The 21,356-nt window shown below is 40.3% G+C and overlaps 1 protein-coding gene across 1 annotated transcript in view; it reads right to left on the reverse strand.

The window, feature by feature from the left end:
* LOC145404649 (uncharacterized) overlaps positions 1–21,356 on the reverse strand; it is a 392,001-nt gene that overhangs the window by 182,664 nt on the left and 187,981 nt on the right. Inside the window, exons 8-9 of the mRNA XM_080276173.1 lie at positions 7,441–7,647; positions 6,364–6,485 (exon numbers count right to left, since the gene is read on the reverse strand). Coding sequence (XP_080132299.1) covers positions 6,364–6,485; positions 7,441–7,647 — 329 coding nt within the window. The remainder of the gene's footprint in view (positions 1–6,363; positions 6,486–7,440; positions 7,648–21,356) is intronic.

The following is a 21,356-nucleotide window of genomic DNA, read 5'->3' on the forward strand; positions in this document are numbered from 1 at the left end:
CAGCCGGGGGGTGGGGGGTTATGCCCCCCCCCCCGAATATGCTACGTGTGTTCAAGAATAGACTGAGAATCTTAAATGTCAAATACTTATTTAATCCAGGGTGTAATACTTGGTATGTCACATATTTGGAGCACTGAAAAAATATGCAATTCTGAGTAAAGTTTTGCATACCCATATACTTTTTAAGACTTACTTTACTTTAGGTGTGAGACAGATACTCAAATTTACACACGGGAAGCCATTGGCGCCTGGACGGGTGAGGAGAGGAGGCAGGAAAGGAAGCAAGAAATGTGTGCCGCTCTGCAAAATTTTCAAATTTTTTATGTACCTTATGACACAACATCTTCAAAACAGGAAACTCCGCTACTAATAGGTTTATGTAATTAACTAGTTAGGAGTACCTGTAGGCATGTAGGCCTACATGTGGCAGAACTGGCAAGAAAAATCAACTATCGTGGCAACATTTACCGGCCATCAGCTAAGTGTCACTCGCTCATCACCCACCTGCGCCATCAGTCATCAGTCAACTCTCATCAGATCGTGTTGCACCAGGGACCAGTACATACAACTTGCAAATTACACTACTTGCACGCTGTACTGTGACAAGAGGTGAAAAGACGTATGCCGTGGGTTTCCCTGGATCACTTATTGAAACGGAAGCAGCCGCAGCAATCAAGTATATTGAACTTCATGAGTTCAAGTTCTAAAAGGTCAATTTATTTTTAGCAAATGCATTACACTGTAGAAGATATTTTGACTGCCAGTAATAATAACAAATGATAATGTCATGCCATGAGCTCTACATAAGTGTAGATGCACGCATAAATTGGAAGCCAATGATTGCTTAAGATCTTCCTTGTGATATATTTCAGGCTTTGGCTACCTGTGCCCTGTGTGGCAACCATCACTGAAGTAAATCAATTATCACTGAATTAAGTGACATATTTAACAGACGATGGATTTTCATAGACATCAGCGTTGAGTGTGGTTAGTTGGGACAGTGCAGAACACAGGGTGAGTTGGAACAGTGGGCACTGCAATGCTAAATCCCAAGACATTTCCATTTCATGGTACCCATTCAATAGCCCCGCCCCAACTTTACAAATGTTGTTAATACAGTACTAGATTTCTACAGAACCATGAACAATGCATGAAAAATGTACAATATGAAAGGGTCACATTTTGACCTTTGTAAACTTCTATATCTATCTATCTATTGCCTGATGCCATAATCCCATTAGGGGTGGCCATTTGACTCTGAGTTATTTGTTTTACAGGAAGAGGCACTAACCCTCCACCAACCCACTTGATGACACGTAGGGAGTACGTAATTGTTTGGTTATATGGTTACCACCCAGCGTTGTAAATGGTTTCTTGGCTTACAGGAAACCATTAGGCTTGTCACTCAATGTAAAGCCACCTGTAAAGGAAAGAAAAGTAATAAAAAGTGACAGGAAAGATGGGAGAAACAGGAAGAGAGGAGGGCAGGCACAGAAAAAGAATGATAAAGGCTGAGGAAGAAGTAGGCAGCACTACATCAAGTGTTCATTTTTGAAAATACACATATTTTGCCAATTTTCCTTTCCCACAGTCAGTTTTAGAGCTAAAGGTCTACTTTTTGGTTAGTGAAATCTTCAATTGTTATAGTTTTTTGTGCTTTATCCAGAAAATGCATTTTTACTGCAGAGCAGTGGTGATGGATTAATAGACAATTGTCTCAACTTGCCTTCCCCCCCCCCCCCACATTGAGTTGGGACAACAATATCATCTGTGATTTTCCCAAGGAAAAACCTACTTTTATATACTACTATATTTTATGGTATGCTGTATTTATGGTGGTTTTGGGTGTCAACAAGTAGATATTTCTCATTTTCAGGTTGCATGCATGCCCCTAAGAAAGAAAATACTGTGATGTGGATTATGGCAAAAAAACATATATACTGGTACAGTGTTAAAAGTAGGGGAAAAGAGTTGTACAATGAAATTTTTGGAAAGGGAGAGGAACTGAGAAATGCAACTGGCCAGTCTGTGATGATATACTGTATACTGATGATTTTTGGCAGTATATCATTGGTGGACCTGTCTTATTAGCAGGAACTCTACCTTTTTGATGCAAGAGGTGGACAAAGTCTTTCATGATTATAAAAAGCATATTTCTCAACAAAATTTTTCAGCATAAATAGCTACAGGCAACTTAGTGGAACTCTCAACTACGGAATATGTATAGTGCAGTGCGTCCTTAAGTGCGAGGCATGGGGGGGGGGGGGCTAGGTTTATGATGGAAGAGATGTGAGGTAGGATGGGACTGGAGTACAATGGTGTGATGAGGAGGGATAGATTTGACGTACTTTACACTAGTAATTAGTATAGTAATTGTACTGGTGATGAGTCTAATATTTAATAAAATGAATGAAATATGCAGATATTTGGTTGAAAGTTAACCAGTCATCTTAGAATAATGGCATTTGTCTTTCTATTACTAATGATTAAAATAGTTTTTTTTTTTTTTATCTTAACCTTGAATTATGACTCTGACTTATTAGCAGGGTCACGTCCTTTTATTGTTACCCCGTTAGAAGGTAAGTTACAGTACTAATATCTCAACTGCACTGCATTCTCAGATATGGCGATATGGCTCGTTGTCATACCTCAACTGGCGTCGGGTAGCACCTTGTTTAACCTGTTCGGAAGTGTGTGATTGTTTGAAGTTATGTTTTTTTAGTATTTTGAGGTAATAAAAAAATCAGAAAGATGGGTGATTTTGCCATACATCAACCCAAATGGTGAAGTGCACTGTGTTTTTATATTTCTCATGGTTAGTCATTGCCCCCCCCACCCCCCTGAATTATATTTCTGGCTGTGCCCCTGGGCCTTAGACCACTTATAGACCTACATTTTTTTTTTTCCCCAAGTGATTGTAGCATATGCACCTTGTGAGGACAGGAGTGAGAGAGAGAAAGACAGGTTTTGGTATGAGCTGGATGAAGTAGTGGGAGAAATGCCCAGGAGCTTTAAGGTGATCGTAATTGGGGATATGAATGGAAGAGTAGGCACTGGTCCTGATGATGACATAATGGGTTGTTATGGAGTACCAGGAGAAAATGATGATAGGAAGCGACTAAAGGATATGTGTCAGGAGAGGAGGTTGTGCATTTGTAACTCGTATTTCAAACACAAAGATGAACATAAATATACTTGGTATAGAGGTATATGCGAGATGGTGGTGTCAGCTGGGAGCAGGGCAGTGAAATGGCATTGGACAGGGCGACATGGAGGTGATTTGTTTGTGGCCACCCCATACGGGATTAAGGCGTCTGGCAATAGACAGAGATAGATAGATAGATACAGGGAACGGTGATCGTGTTGAAAGAAGAGTGATTGATTACGTGATTGAAGAGAGGTTGATGATGGGAATGGCTGCCAATACGAAGGCTGTGAGAGGACGATGTGGAGGTCTGTCAGATCATATGACTGTGGTATGCAAGATCAAGCTGACAGGAGTGAAGTGGATCAGGAGAGACAAGAGCAGTCAGGAAGAATGACTGAAAGTTGAGAAGATGAGGATCAAAGACATGGCAGATGATTACAGGACCAAAGCAGAAGAGGAGTTAGATCAGCGAATTGGAATGAAATGGATCTGGATAGCCTGTGTAATGCACATAGGGATTGCTTAGTTAGGAATGCTAAAGCAGTGTGTGCTGTGGCAGGAATAACAACAAAGAAGAAAGGTACGGAATAGTGGGATGAGGTTAAGAGGGCAGTGGAGAAAAAGAGGAAGTGGCTAAAGTGGTTACAGGACAGGGGTTCAGTTGAAATAACTACTGAATATATTGGGAGCAAGATGCACGTAAAGAAACTAGTGAACCGGAAAAAGATGGAGGTAAATGATGATCTAGGAAGAAATATGAATGCAAACTACTCAGAAAATAGGAAGTTATTCTGGAAAGAGGTGCGGAAATGTAGAAGTGAAAGTGGAAAGAAATGTGATGGTGTGAAGGATGTATGTGGTAGATTATTAACCCATGGGGATGAAGTAAGGACCAGATGGAAAGAATATTTTGGAAGCCTGATGAATGGGAATAGAGAAAGCACACAGCAGCCGTAAACATGATTGGTTTTGGGAGTGTGCAGAGAAGGAATGCACTACTAGGAGACGTAACACTTGCACATGTGAAGAGTGCTGTGAAGCGGCTGAAACATGGGAGAGCAGCTGAGTTTGATGAGGTGCATGCAGAGATGGTTAAGTGTAGTGGAAAGAGTGGAATGAAGTGCTTATTTGAGATATGTAAACAGGCATGGACGAGTGAAGCTGTTCCTGCAGAGTGGAAAACGGCTGTGACTGTACCCTTGTACAAAAATAAAGGTTAGCAAAGTGAGTGCAAGAATTATCATGGCATAAGTTTATTGAGTGTGGTAGGGAAGGTATATGGAAGAATTATTATTGAGAAAGTACAAAAGATATCAGAAGTCCTAGTGAGTGATGAACAGGGTGGCTTTAGGAGTGGCAGAGGATGTGTGGATCAAATATTTGCAGTGAGACAGATAGCAGAGAAAGCTTGTCAGAATGATCATAAGGTGTTTATGGCATTCATGGATCTGGAAAAAGCATACAACAAAGTGAACAGAGAAGGAATGTGGAAAGTTTTGCAAATGCACGTTGTAGATGGTACGCTGCTAGGTGCCATCAAGAGATTTTATGATGGTAGTGAAGCATGTGTCGGGGTTAATGGGCATCTAAGTGAATGGTACACGATCGGTGTGGGAGTGTGACAAGGTTGTGTGATGTTCCCATGGTTGATCAATATATATATGGTTGGGGTGATGAGAGAAGCAAAAACACGAGTATTGGAGACAGGGATGGCGTTGGTAATGAATGGAATATCTCAAATTTGCTGTATGCTGATGATGCAGTACTGCTTGCAAATACCAGACAAGACCTTGGTAGACTAGTGCAGAGTTTTGCTGAGGTCTATGAGCATTGTGCCTTGAGAGTAAAGGTAGAACAGAGTAAAGTGATGGTTGTCAAGAGAGGTGACTCCAAGTGCAATGTTGCAGTGAATGGAGAGAGATTGGAATTGGTAAGAGAGTTCAAATACCTGGGTACAGTGATAGAAAAGAAAGGAAAATGTGCAAAAGAAGTTGAAAGCAGAGTGACACAATGAAGAAAAGTAGCTGGTGCAATGAAGGCCTTGATAAGAATCACAGGCTTGAGAGTTGCAGCTGCATGAGGCTTACATGAGGGAGTGTTAGTGTCAACTTTAACAAATGGGTGTGAGACTATGGTGTGGCATGAAAATGAAAAGTCAAGAGTAAGAGCAGTGGAGATGGGACTGCCGAGGAATGTATGTGGAGTACAGAGGGTGGATAGGATAAGAAATAATATGATTCGTGAAGGATGTGGAGCGAGGAAGTCGGTGGACACCAGAATCAGAGGGAGTGTACTGAGATGGCATGGTCATGTGGAGAGAATGGATAACAACAGAGTGGTGAAAAAGGTATATCTGAATGAATATGAAGGAGGGAGGAGGTGAGGCAGGCCAAGGAGAAGGTGAAGAGATATGGTGGATGAGTATGTGAGGAAGAGAGTTTGGAAGTCAGTGAGGCTAGGGAACTGGCAAGAGATTGAGCTGGCTAGAAGAATGTTGTGAGGAGAAGTGCATGATCAGGGATTTGGCACCCATTTTTGACATGGCAGTGTCTGGATTGACTCAATCAGATACATTTATGTGAAGCTACAGAACATGGTGAATGTTTTTGGCACATCCGATAGAGCCAGGATTCTGGGGGCTTGAATGATGAGTGAATGAAAGCGTGGTCCATTGGATTGGGCAAATTTGGACTGTCTGGACTTTGCTACTCCTCACCCTGCCCTAAGGTAGGAAAGGAGGTCCAGATGATGATGATGATTGGTGGAATAATCAAAGATAGTGTGATTAAAATTTAAATATGTTAAGTATAATTGATTGATTGATTGAAGTATAAGTGGATCAGAGCAGTATTTCCCCTATTTGCCACATGGGTGGCATGGGTTAAAAAGTACTCCACCACAACTAAAAGGTTAATACAATACTTTGGGGGGGAATGTTCTACTTAGTGTTGCTCTGTATTTGCTTATGTCATGGAGTTTTCAAACCTAACTACAACATTAAATGAGGAACTACTTTATTCTCATATTTCTACCTTACATATTCCATCAATTATCTTTTCAAAAAACCATATGAAGACACTGGGGTGAACGTGCTATACCAGTACATAATATAAGGGCCCATCCTCAGTTTCCTTGTATGTATTACAGAACGGTCATATATAGGGAAATTACTCATGCGTTGTGCATGATATAAAGAAAATGAATCTGAAGCTTACTCATAATGCGAAAGGCTGGATTCAGCAGGTGGAAGGATGGGATGGGAGCCTGGAGGAGTGAGAGTATCACCATACATCATCTCCCACTCACGCATCAGCTGCTCAGTCAACAGATCACTTCCCTGAATGAGATATGTCAAGTATTAAACCATATATTTATGTACAGCACAATTTTCAAGCTGTTACATATGAATAACAATGAATAATTACAAGTACACAAGATACTTCATTATGCTTTTAGCAAAGTATACTTGGACTGCCTATGCAAAATTCTTTGGGACTCAGAAATACTATGGTCATGCAAAAAATCACTTATATGAAACTTAGTAACTTTCAGGAAAATTACAAATACAGCTCAACTCAGTGAATACTAATGCTTAACTCTCATTCACCCAAAAGTTTTGCATCCTACAAATATTATCCTACCTAAAAAACAAGACAGGCTGGTAGTGCTGATGTCCAAACACTAATAACTTCTCAAACAACTGTCCTTCAGGACTGTTTATCAAAATTACCCATTTATCTCCGGCATATGCAAGCCAGGCACTATAACAAATAAATACATACACACATATATACATAAATATATACATATACATACATCTTCTGCAATGACCAATTTATTAATGCTTTCTAAAAATCTACAAGACTACACACAACCAACTGTCCATCATGATACAACATTACATAGTGATACACAATAATTACAGCCACAGTCACACTTCACACCACCTTATCAGTCAGCACAAGGCAATATCTACATTACCGCATTCACAACACACCAGGACTACTCCACAATACTTTTTACCAAGATGACATAACAAACTGCTGCACAGAACCATTCTTACACCTCAGCATCAATGGTATGCTACAAAAACAATACTGTACTGTCACAATGCCTAACCAAACATACTGGGAAAATCTAACTAAAAAGCTGCATCACCTTACTTTGTTAAACTACAACTCACTACAGCTCTGGCACACTGCACTGCCACAGCGGTCACACGTGTGAGTTTGAAATGCCTCGCCAGCAATCGATAGTTATAAAGAACCTACACACAGTGTAAATAAACTTACAACATAGGGGTTGGTGGTGATAGGTGGTTTTGTGGAGGGAGGAGGTGGGCCAGGTGGCATTTCTTCTCTGGCCTGGCTGCCACCACCTACAATGTCACTACCAGGTGGAGTGTTGTGGATATGAGGATACAGTGAGAGCTGCGGCTGGGCCAGGGGAGGCAAAGACCCACTAGATGATGATACTGTTAACACTGGCTCTTCCACTGCCTGTAAAAGTTACAATAAGATTACAACTGATTAGCTAAAATGGTGATCTAAGACGATGCAAAGAGGTATACTACTGTATACAGATTTTTCTCATTGGTTAGTTATACGTCTGCATACTTGAGTAATGCACAGTTTTATCCAATAACACACAGGCTATCTTGTCTGAAAGACGAAATGCACAAAACTCAAGACACACACAAAAAAAAACAGACTACAACAAACATTTGAGCCCATACATCATGCAAAAAAAAACCTGAACACTAACTTACACAAACACAACAAACTATACATAAACACTTAACACTCTATCACACATTCTGACACACCCCAGGACTCATCACACAAAATCACTGGAAAAATCTACTGAACATACCACTGTTACTACCACACCAAAACACTCACTACCAGTATGCCAACAAACTTGCCCCAAGTACCGCTCAACAAATGTACTCCAGTCACATACCAACAACAAAAACAGGCAACAAAAGAAGACACAAAAGACAAACAAATTGTAAAACAGTATAATGCTGACTGCATCAAAAACAATATCACATGAACCAGGGAATTCACACAACATTCATGTACCTCCTCATACCCATATACACACAAAAAGTTATTCCTATCAGCCTGAATCAAACGGATGGCCAAAGTAGTGGATTCATAACATAAAAACACTCAGTTACATATGCCATCCAGTCAACTCCAACTAGCAACAACGTAATGCAACAAACAAAAGCAGCCATAAGTACAAGGCAAGCACTGCTTCTTCAATTTTCCCTTGAATGAGTATTGCTTCAATGGCTGAGAGCCATCTGAGTGTGCCCTGTGCATTACAGGTTGTTCTCTCTGGCACAGAAGCATGCATTCCTTTCTCTTATTCTATGACTAATGGGAAAAAAAAAAAAATTTAATCACACAATCTGATGCTGTCTACAACAAGGAAATGGCATACAAAAGGTACTGGAGCCAATCCACCCCTAAATCTCATCTCTTTTCTGTCTCTGCCCAGAACTGTGCTAAGTCTGTTCTTCGCTCTGCTAAAAAATAATTTCATTCATACTAAATGCTCTGAACTCTCCTACTCAAATTCTTCCCGCTCCTTCTGGTACCTTGCCAAAAACCTTTCCAATAACTTTTCCTCATCATGCTTCCCTCCTCTTTTCCAATCTGATGGCTCTGTAGCTATTTCTTCAACTGATGAAGGGGAACTCTTCACTCAAACTTTCTCCTCCAATTCCACCTTAAACAATTCCGTTGCTGTTCCTCCATCAATTCCCCCCTCTGACTTCCTCATGGCTGACATTAAAATTTCTTCACTTACTTTATTTTTTGCCATCACTGGCCTCAATACTACCTAGGTATATGGGACCAATGGGATCCCTCCTGCTGTCCTCAAGAACTGTGCTTCTGCGCTAACACCCAGCTGAGGTAAACTCTTTCACCTTTGCTTCTTGCTGCCTGTCCCAAAGAAAGGTGACCATTCCCAGTCCTCTAACTATCACTCAAGTGCTTTAACATCCTGTATTTCAGAAGTTTTTGAGTCTATTCTAAACCCCTAGACGCCAAGAATGTTTTGGGCGCAGCTGCCTTCTCCCTACAGCAACAATTCCGAAAAGTCTTTTTTTAAATCTTCATGTCTGGGAAAGTATAGCAGTTAGGGAAACAAATTAAAGACCACTTTACCCTCCAACTCTTCTTCTTCCAAATGAAAACATCTCCAGTTATGCAAGTGGTCTCATTGATGAGTAACTTTTGGTGCTTGAAGCAGGATGTTTTTGTGCGTGTGTGCGCAGCCCCAACTTTGGCTTCGCTCTCAATGTGATAACTTCTCCACTACTAGATAAACCTGACACAGCGGTGTCCAAGGCATGCCTTATGGCGCTAACACTGAGACCTTTCCTAGTATCCTTGGGCAGGGGCTTGGCAGGGGTGGATGAGGCAAGGGGTCCGCATGAGGTGGGAACGGAATCAGATGAGGAGGTTTCAGAAAACATCGTTCAGCACCTGGCTACGTCACAGAGAAGGCTGAAATACGCTTGTGTCTCGTGGAGGGAGTCTCTCCCAATCATTTGGTGATGAGAACAAATGGCAGCAAGTTCAAACTGTGACGGGACTGCATTTGCGGCTCCCACCATCACCTGGCGGGCTCCATCCACTCCATTTGCAGCAGCCTATGCCATCACCCAACACTAGGGGCTCAGTAAACTTTTAAAGCACCTTTCCTATCACAACCTACTTTAAGACTGACAGTATGGGTTCTGCCATGGACTTTCTATTGGCAATCTACTCCTTACCTTACAAACTCTTGGTCATCCTCCTTTCAAAGACTATGGAGAAAGTTTTGCCATTGCACTTGACATCTCAAAGGCTTTCAATAGAGTCTGGCATATATTTTTAATATCCAAACTGCCCTCTTACGGTTTCTATCCTTCTATTTGTGACTTCATCTCTAGCTTCCTTTCTGGTTGTTATATAGCTGCTGCTGTAGACAGCCACCATTCTTCTACCAGAGCTATCAATAGTGGTGTTCCTCAGGGCTCTGTCCTATCACCAACTCTCTTCCTCCTATTCATCAATGACCTTCTAATCCATACATTTACCCCTGTCCATTCATATGCTGATGACTCCACCCTTCACCTTTCCATTTGCTTCCTGTAATGCCCATCTCAGCAATTACTTCCACAAACAAGGGATGAGGCTATGGCAAACCTAGTATCTGACTTGGCTCGTATCTCTTATTTGGGTCAAGCAATCTTACTGATTTTAATGCATCAAAAACTTAGTTCTTACATCTTTCAACCCAACAAAATCTTCTACAGGGATGTATCCTCTAATTTTTAACATGTGCATTGCGCAATTACCTTTTTTTATCCCACCCCGTGGTGCACAAAAATGAATATTTTTATTTTATTTTTTTTTTTTTTATTATAAACTTGAAGATAAACATCCAGAGCATCCGCTGGTGAAAAAAAAAAATCTCTCTCTCTCTGTCTTTGCAAAGGGCCATATGTGAGTTTACATAGGGGAATAGTGAAGAAATTAATTTAATATATTTTTTATTTTTTTAATAAACTTGAAGATAAACATCCAGGGCATCATCTGGTGAAAAGAAAAAACTCTCTCTCTCTCTCCATCTTTGTGTAGCGCCATGCGTAAGTTAGCGCAGGGGTGGAGTAGTTAGCGGTGATGCACAACCAGCACAGCCTGAGCTGTGACTTGTAAAGTGATGCTACCCAGCCTGAGCTGTGGCTCATAATCCATGGGTTAACAATATCCAACTCGATCCTGCATCATTTTTAAACATATTTGGGGTTTCATTATCTTGGGATTTATGTTGAAAAGATCATTTTGCCTCTCTTGTAAAATCTGCTTCCATGAGATTAGGTGTGTTAGGCTGACTCTGTGCTGTTTTTTTACCGCTGCACAACTGTTGACTTTATACACAGGTTTTACTTGCCTGTGTAGAGTACAACTCTCATTTGTGGGGAGGCTCCCCACATACAGCTCTTCTCAACAATGTGGAGTCAAAGGCTCTTCATCTCACCAACTCTCCTCCTCTTACTGGCTTCCTTCAATCTCTGTCTCTTCGTCACAATGCTGCACCTTAATCTCTTTTCTATCGCTACTTCAATGGTCACTGTTCCTCTAAACTGTCTGCTTGAATCCCTCCACCACTATGGTGGGCACATAGCACCTCCTTAGAAACAAACAGTCATTCCTTTACCATCGAGCTCCTTAATGTAAGAATTAACCATTACTCCCAGTCCTTCATGTATGCAACAGGTTAACTCTGGAACTGTCTCCCTGTATCTGTATTTCTTACTGCCTATGATCTCCAGTCTTTCAAATGCAGTGTGTCCAGGCATCTCGAAGTGAACAGTTCTTGAATTTGGCTCTGTTATCTTGTTTTTGTTTTTTCTTATGGGGAACAATCTTGCAGGTCCTGGCCTTTGGTTCCTTCTTTCTTGCAAAAAAAAAAAAGAAAAAGAAAAAGTGGTGGGGTTGGGGAATATGTTGTTGTGTTACCCCTGTCTGTCTGACTGCGCAAACCCATCAACAGCATGCACGTGTAACATTTGCCGGTCAGTCACTGAACATCAGAAACTTCACAAATGGCATCCCCTAAAGATCCATTTTGTCCCCTAGTCTCTTTACCTATGTATGCACAACATACCCACACACCGCAAATACACATAGCTTCCTATGCAGACGACATAGCACTTACATGGACACACCAAGATGCAAACATAGCCACACACATCCTCCAGTCTCACCTTAACACACTACACGAATGGTTCACCACAAACAGGCTCAAAATAGCCCCAACCAAATCTACAGTGATCCTTCTAACAAATTGGACAGCAGAACACAGTCACATTCCAAACCTCACCATAAACAACACTCCCCTATCACACACACACAAACACACACACACACACGAACGAACAGCTGGAGGGGGCAGACGTCCCAGCCATCGCTCCTAACCTTAAGTAGTTTCAGGAATTTTGTCTGTCCTGTCTCCTAAGGTCTTGCCTTAAATTAAAAATGAAAGTTAATAGACTACCAAAAATGTAAAGATTTATTGGCTATAGTATACATGAATGTTTGTAGTTTTTTCGGTAACAGCTGTTTTGGTACTTTACATTAAACATGGCCGAAAATAAAACAGTGAGGGACTGGAATTTCAAGGATTTGATGCTAATACCAATGTCATGGACCTGGTTAAAACATTAATTATGAGGATTAGTGAACTCGAAAAAAAAGTAGAGAATCTAGTGATAAAGGATGTGTCAGTAAATATGGAAAACACCATACAGAGTCTGCTCCAGTCCAATGAAACAGCCAATGAAGAGATTAGGAATTTGAAGTGGGAAAATGTTGAACTGAGGAGGAAACTAGAAGAGAGTACTAATAAAACGGAGAAGGTGAGTAATGTATTAGAAGAACATAAGGCAAAGTGGGCACACGTAGAAGAAGAACAGAAAGAAGTGGTCAGCTTAAGAGAGATCATCCAGGAAGAAAGGGAAATGAACAAGAAGGAAATGGAAGAAAATGTAGTGAAAATACTGAAGAAAAAAGAGAAAATAGTGAGAGAAACTGTAGAAAGGAGCAGATGTGTGGTAGTATTTGGAAACAGGGAAGAGGAAGAAAAGGTTAGGTTTGCAAGACTCGAGAGAGACACGAACATGGTGAGAGGAATATAAGGCAAAACACTGACCCCGAAGGAGACAAGTGGGTAAAAGAAATTGAGGAAGTAAGGAGGATAGGGCCTTACAAGAAAGGGGAAACAAGACCAATGAGAGTCAAGTTTACATCAGAAAGTGTAATAAATGAGATACTTAAAGTGACCTGGAAATTAAGCAAAGAGGCGGGGATGGAAAATATTATAATAAGAAAAGATCTGAATGAAGAAGAAAGAGAAGTTTTAAAATCATTAAAGGAAGAAGTAAAGGAAAAAAATGATAAGAGGACCGAGGAAGAATGTAATACTTTTTTTTTGGAGAGTATTGGATATGAAAGTAAGGAAATGGTACTTAAGGAAATAGAAGTGAAGGAAACTAAGGGGGATGGTTGTGAAAGATCAGAAGTTGAGGAAGTGGTACGGACAGAGAGTAGGAGAGAAGAGGGTATTAATAATGTCAAAAATAATTTGAAGGTGATATATACTAATGTTGATGGTTTCATATCGACAAGGATCGAAATTAATGATTTCTTGAGAGAACATGAACCTGATGTCATGTGCTTTGTAGAGACCAAATTAAGAGAAGATAGTGATGTTCATTTGGGAGATGGTAAATACAAACTGTGGAGAAAAGACAGAAAAGAAAAAAAGGGAGGAGGAGTGATGATAGCAGTGAAGAACAACATAAATGTAGATACTGTGGAAATGGGAGAAGGCAGGGCTGAAGTGATATATATGAAATTAGAAACTGGAGAGAATGTTAAGAGAGATATGGCGGTAGTGTATGTTCCCCCAAAGACGAGAGCATGGAAGGATGACGAATACCATGAGATGTTGTCAGATATGGCTAGCTACTTGCAAAAAATAACTGAGAAAAGCAATAATATAATTTTGGTGGGTGACTTTAATTGTAAAGAGGAGAACTGGGAGGAATGGTACTCGGGAGGCAGCAAGGATTCGTGGGGCACTGTGTTATTAAATATAATAATGAATAATGTGATGACGCAATGGGTCAAAGAAGAGACATGGTTTCGAGGTGAGGACACACCAGCAAGGTTAGATTTACTGTTCACCAAAGAACCCGATGTAATAGAATCATTGGAATATCTCTGTCCTTTGGGAAAAAGTGATCACGTGGTCACTGAGTTCCAGATGTTAATGGGACACGTCGAGCCAAGAGACGAGCTTCATAGACAGGGAAGATACAACTTTGGGAAAGCAAATTTTACAGGATTGAGAAACTTTTTTGAAAATGCAGATTGGAGAAAATTCAGAGAAACAAGAGAGATACAGAGGAAGTGGGATATCTTTCTAGACCTCTATAATTTGGGAGTGGAAAAATTTGTACCAACAGTAAGAGGGAAAGAAAACAGGAAAAAGGAGTGGTTTAATAGAAGGTGTATGATAGCAAAAAAAGAGAGAGATAAGGCGTGGAACAATTGGAGAAAGAGAGGTAACGACAGAACAAAGGAAGAATATAAAAGAACAAGAAATGAATACACAAGAATACGTAGAGAAGAAGGAAGGAATTTTGAAAAAGGTATAACTGACAAATGCAAGGATGAACCCAAACTGTTTTATAGATTTGTTAATGGCAAACTGAAACAAAAGGAAGGAATCACCAAGCTGAAAGTAGATGGAGAGGTCTTTAAGGATGCGGCAATGCAAGCAGAAATAATGAACAAACGTTTCCAGTCAGTTTTCACTAAAGAAAAGGAGCTTGTGGAAGGGGAGGGAGTGATTAGAAAAGTTCCGGTGATAAAAGATATAAAAGTGGAGGTACAGGAAGTGTATAAATTACTGGAAACTCAAGATGTAAGGAAAGCCCCAGGACCTGATGGAATTTCTAATTGGGTACTGAAGGAATGCAGAGAACAACTGGCGGATAAAACTCATAGCTTAATTGTATGCTCACTGGAAGAGGGGAAAGTGCCAAAAGAATGGAAGAGGGCAAATGTGGTACCAATTTACAAGGGAGGAAACAGGGAAGAACCCCTGAATTATAGACCAGTGTCTCTAACCAGCATGGTCGCAAAATTGTGTGAGAGAATCCTGAAAGACAGATGGATAAAATATCTGGAAGAGATGAATATTTTGGCTGAATGTCAGTTTGGATTCAGAAGTGGAAGGTCATGTGTTTCTAACTTGTTGAGCTTTTACTCAAGAGCGATTGACGTGGTACAGGAGAGAGATGGTTGGGTGGAATGTGTGTACTTAGACTCAGAGAAGGCCTTTGACAAGGTACCTCATAAGAGACTAATGTGGAAACTAGAATATATAGGAGGACTGAAGGGGAAAGTTCTGGAATGGATGAAAGACTTTTTGAGAGACAGACAAATGAGGACAGTAATAAAGGATAGGATGTCTGGATGGAGGGAAGTAACAAGTGGAGTCCCTCAAGGCTCGGTGTTGGTGCCAGTAATGTTCCTGATTTACGTAAATGATATGGTAGATGGAGTGAACAGTTATGCAAGTCTGTTTGCTGATGATGTAAAGATCTTGAGGAAGGTAGAGGTTGAGGAGGATTGTAAAATACTGCAGGAGGATTTGGATAGGATACACGATTGGAGCCGGATGTGGGAAATGAAATTTAATGTAAAGAAATGTAAAATATTGGAAATGGGTAAAAGTACCAGGAGGCCATCACTGAATTATTTGTTGGGTAATGAATTAATCACAAAAAGGAGAGAAGAGAAAGATTTGGGAGTGCTGGTCCAAGATAGTTTGTCAACAGAAAAGCACATTAACAAGAGACTTATAAACTCTTGACTAACATAAGAGTAGCATTTCATTATATGGATGAGGAGATGATGAAAAAATTGATAGTGGCCATGATCCACCCCAGGTTAGAATATGCAGCGGTAGTGTGGTCCCCACACAAAAAGAAAGATATAAACAAGATTGAGAGAATACAAAGAACAGCAACCAAGATGGTCCCCAGTCTGACAGACCTGTCATACAGAGAGAGGCTGGAAAAACTGGATTTGCCTTCCCTAGAGGAAAGGAGAAAGAGGGGAGACATGATTGCAGTGTTCAGGACCATGGTGGGAGTAGATAAAATTGACAAAGAAGATCTGTTTGCATGGGATAAGAGAGCAATAAGAGAACATGGAATGAAATTGAAAAAGTCAAGCTGCTTGAAAGATATCAAGAAATATAGCTTTCCTTACAGAAGTATAGACTTATGGAATAGCCTGGACAAAGTGATTGTCCAGTCTAAAAACTTTAACGAGTTTAAAGCTAAATTTGACTTATTGAGAAACAGCGACGGAAACCCACGTGCATAGTACATTCCGTGTATATCAAAATTAGGTATATTATGAAAATACTTAAATATTTGGAACAACTTAGACAAAGAGGTGGTGCATGAGAAAAACATTCATGTGTGTAAAGGTAGACTTGATAAATGTGGATATGGAGACAGGACAACACAAGCATAGCTCAATTCCTATATACTACAAATAGGTAAATACAAATAGGTAAATACACACACACACAGGAACATTACACACACAAAAACCGCCGGAGAGAGAGGTCGTCCCAGGCATCGCTCCTAACCTTGAGTAGTTCCAGGAATTTTGTCTGTCCTGTCTCCTAGAGTCTTTCTTTAAATTTAAAATAATGAAAGTTGGTAGACTACCAAAAATGTAAAGATTTGTTGGCAATAGTATACATGAATGTTTGTGGCTTATTCGGTAACAGCTGTTTAGGTACTTTACCGGTACGTTAAAGATGGCCGAAAATGTAAACAATGAGGGAATGGAATTTCAAGGATTTGATGCTAATACTAATGTCATGGACCTGGTGAAAACATTAATTATGAGGATTAGTGAACTCGAAAAAAAAGTAGAGAATCTAGCGATAAAGGATGTGTCAGGAAATACGGAAACCACCATACAGAGTCTAATCCAGTCCAACGAAACAGCCAATGAAGAGATTAAGAATTTGAAGAGGGAAAATGTTGAACTGAGGAGGAAACTTGAAGAGAGTACTAATAAAACAGAGAAGGTGAGTAATGTACTAGACGAACACAAGGCAAAGTGGGCACACGTAGAAGAAGAACAGAAAGAAGTGGTCAGCTTAAGAGAGATCATCCAGGAAGAAAGGGAAATGAACAAGAAAGAAATGGAAGAAAATGTAGTGAAAATACTGAAGAAAAAAGAGAAAATAGTGAGTGAAACTGTAGAAAGGAACAGATGTGTGGTAGTATTTGGAAACAGGGAAGAGGAAGAAAAGGTTAGGTTCGAAAGACTCGAGAGAGACACGAACATGGTGAGAGGAATATTAGGCAAGATTGACCCCGAAGGAGACAAGTGGGTAAAAGAAACTGAGGAAGTAAGGAGGATAGGGCCTTATAAGAAAGGGGAAACAAGACCAATGAGAGTCAAGTTTACATCAGAAAGTGTAATAAATGAGATACTTAAAGTGACCTGGAAATTAAGCAAAGAGGCGGGGATGGAAAATATTATAATAAGAAAAGATCTGAATGAAGAAGAAAGAGAAGTTTTAAAATCATTAAAGGAAGAAGTAAAGGAAAAAAATGATAAGAGGACAGAGGAAGAACGTAATACTTTTTTTTGGAGGGTATTGGATATGAAAGTAAGGAAATGGTATTTAAGGATATAGAAGTGAAGGAAACTAGGGGGGATGGTTGTGAAAGATCAGAAGTTGAGGAAGTGGTACGGACAGAGAGTAGGAGAGAAGAGGGTATTAATAATGTCAAAAATAATTTGAAGGTGATATATACTAATGTTGATGGTTTCATATCGACAAGGATCGAAATTAATGATTTCTTGAGAGAACATGAACCTGATGTCATGTGCTTTGTAGAGACCAAATTAAGAGAAGATATTGATGTTCATTTGGGAGATGGTAAATACAAACTGTGGAGAAAAGACAGAAAAGAAAAAAAGGGAGGAGGAGTGATGATAGCAGTGAAGAACAACATAAATGTGGATACTGTGGAAATGGGAGAAGGCAGGGCTGAAGTGATATATATGAAATTAGAAACTGGAGAGAATGTTAAGAGAGATATGGCGGTAGTGTATGTTCCCCCAAAGACGAGAGCATGGAAGGATGACGAATACCATGAGATGTTGTCAGATATGGCTAGCTACTTGCAAAAAATAATTGAGAAAAGCAATAATATAATTTTGGTGGGTGACTTTAATTGTAAAGAGGTGAACTGGGAGGAATGGTACTCGGGAGGCGGCGAGGATTCGTGGGGTACTATGTTATTAAATATAATAATGAATAATGTGATGACGCAGTGGGTCAAAGAAGAGACACGGTTTCGAGGTGAGGATACACCAGCAAGGTTAGATTTACTGTTCACCAAAGAACCCGATGTAATAGAATCATTGGAATATCTCTGTCCTTTGGGAAAAAGTGATCACGTGGTCATTGAGTTCCAGATGTTAATAAGAAACGTCGAGCCAAGAGACGAGCTTCATAGACAGGGAAGATACAACTTTGGGAAAGCAAATTTTACAGGATTGAGAAACTTTTTTGACAATGCGGATTGGAGAAAATTCAGAGAAACAAGAGAGATACAGAGGAAGTGGGATATCTTTCTAGACCTCTGTAATTTGGGAGTGGAAAAATTTGTACCAAGAGTAAGAGGGAAAGAAAACAGGAAAAAGGAGTGGTTTAATAAAAGGTGTATGATAGCCAAAAAAGAGAGAGATAAGGCGTGGAACAATTGGAGAAAGAGAGGTAACGACAGAACAAAGGAAGAATATAAAAGAACAAGAAACGAATACACAAGAATACGTAGGGAAGAAGAAAGGAATTTTGAAAAAGGTATAATTGACAAATGCAAGGATGAACCCAAACTGTTTTATAGACTTGTTAATGGCAAACTGAAACAAAAGGAAGGAATCACCAAGCTGAAAGTAGATGGAGAGGTCTTTAAGGATGCGGCAATGCAAGCAGAAATAATGAACAAACGTTTCCAGTCAGTTTTCACTAAAGAAAAGGAGCTTGTGGAAGGGGAGGGAGTGATTAGAAATGTTCCGGTGATGAAAGATATAAAAGTGGAGGTGCAGGAAGTGTATAAATTACTGGAAACTCAAGATGTAAGGAAAGCCCCAGGACCTGAGGGAATTTCTAATTGGGTACTGAAGGAATGCAGAGAACAACTGGCGGATAAAATTCACAGCTTAATTGTATGCTCACTGGAAGAGGGGAAAGTGCCAAAAGAATGGAAGAGGGCAAATGTGGTACCAATTTACAAGGGAGGAAACAGGGAAGAACCCCTGAATTATAGACCAGTGTCTCTAACCAGCATGGTCGCAAAATTAGGTGAGAGAATCCTGAAAGACAGATGGATAAAATATCTGGAAGAGATGAATATTTTGGCTGAATGTCAGTTTGGATTCAAAAGTGGAAGGTCATGTGTTTCAAACTTGTTGAGCTTTTACTCAAGAGCGATTGATGTGGTACAGGAGAGAGATGGTTGGGTGGATTGTGTGTACTTAGACTTAGAGAAGGCCTTTGACAAGGTACCTCATAAGAGACTAATGTGGAAACTAGAATATATAGGAGGACTAAAGGGGAAACTTCTGGAATGGATGAGAGACTTTTTGAGAGACAGACAAATGAGGACAGTAATAAAGGAAAAGATGTCTGGATGGAGGGAAGTAACAAGTGGAGTCCCTCAAGGCTCAGTGTTGGCGCCAGTAATGTTCCTGATTTACGTAAATGATATGGTAGATGGAGTGAACAGTTATGCGAGTCTGTTTGCTGATGATGTAAAGATCTTGAGGAAGATAGAGGTTGAGGAGGATTGTAAAATACTGCAGGAGGATTTGGATAGGATACACAATTGGAGCCGGACGTGGGAAATGAAATTTAATGTAAAGAAATGTAAAATATTGGAAATGGGTAAAAGTAACAGGAGACCATCACTGAATTATTTTTTGGATAATGAATTAATCACAAAAAGGAGAGAAGAGAAAGATTTGGGAGTGCTGGTCCAAGATAGTTTGTCACCAGAAAAGCACATTAACAAGATAGTTGGAGAGACTTATAAGCTCTTGACTAACATAAGAGTAGCATTTCATTATATGGATGAGGAAATGATGAAAAAATTGATAGTGGCCATGATCCGCCCCAGGTTAGAATATGCAGCGGTAGTGTGGTCCCCACACAAAAAGAAAGATATAAACAAGATTGAGAGAATACAAAGAACAGCAACCAAGATGGTCCCCAGTCTGACAGACCTGTCATACAGAGAGAGGCTGGAAAAACTGGATTTGCCTTCGTTAGAGGAAAGGAGAAAGAGAGGAGACATGATTGCAGTGTTCAGGACCATGGTGGGAGTAGATAAAATTGACAAAGAAGATCTGTTTGTATGGGATAAGAGAGCAACAAGAGGACATGGAATGAAATTGAAAAAGTCAAGCTGCTTGAAGGATATCAAGAAATATAGCTTTCCTTACAGAAGTATAGACTTATGGAATAGCCTGGACAAAGAGATCGTCCAGTCTATAAACTTAAACAAGTTTAAAGTTAAATTCGACTTATTGAGAAACAGCGACGGAAACCCACGAGCATAGTACATTCCGTGTATATCACAATTAGGTATATTCTTAAATATTTGGAATGACTTAGACAAAGAGGTGGTGCATGAGAAAAACATTCATGTGTGTAAAGGTAGACTTGATAAATGTGGATATGGAGACAGGACAACACGAGCATTGCTCAATTCCTGTATACTACAAATAGGTAAATACAAATACTGTCATCTCTCCCTCCTCGCCCGCCTCAGACCAGCTTCCTCAAGCATATCCATACTCAAATCACTCGCCATTCCATTCAGTCACTTAAAGACAACACACAGCTGCAAGCACAGCCTCCTGATATCCACCTTTTTGAATCGTATCTCCCTTGTGAGGACAGGGTCCACCTGGCCAAGCTGAGATGTGGGCATCATCCAGCCCTCTTGAGTTATCAGAAGAGGTTGGATGACTCTATCGCTGATGCCTATCCAGGATGCAACACAGCACCCCATACTATTAAGCACATTATGGAAGACTGCACTGTATGCAATCACCTGCACCAACAACGCAACATACACTCCTTGAGAGCTCTGTGGGAAAGCCCAGTCTCGGCCGTGGCCTTCCTTAGGGACTCGGGACTGTTTAGCCTGAGTGCCTAAGGAACAATTACTACTACTACAGCATGTCTCCCCTGCAGGGTCATCCCGTGCAGTGAACTGATGTTCCCATGCGGCTGACATTGCTCGCTACAGTGAGGTGCAGGAATTAGTGTGGAGGTTTGGTTCCTGGGTTGATGACACATCAGCATGCATGACCCAGTTAACAGGGACACCACACTCGGTTCTATGTTACTAACTTCTTTGACTACTGTATATGGTTATCACCCAGCAAAGTAAACTGTTTTCCGAATTACAGGAAACTCTTCAGCTTGTCATTCAGTGCGGAGCCACCGGAAGTAGAAAGAAGAGTAAACATATAGTAAAAGAATGGATTGGAGAAACATGAAGAGAGGAGGACAAACTCGA

The sequence above is a fragment of the Coenobita brevimanus genome, chromosome 64 (assembly GCF_032717465.1).
Source record: "Coenobita brevimanus isolate Jiangsu-jjx chromosome 64, ASM3271746v2, whole genome shotgun sequence".
NCBI lineage: Eukaryota > Metazoa > Arthropoda > Malacostraca > Decapoda > Coenobitidae > Coenobita > Coenobita brevimanus.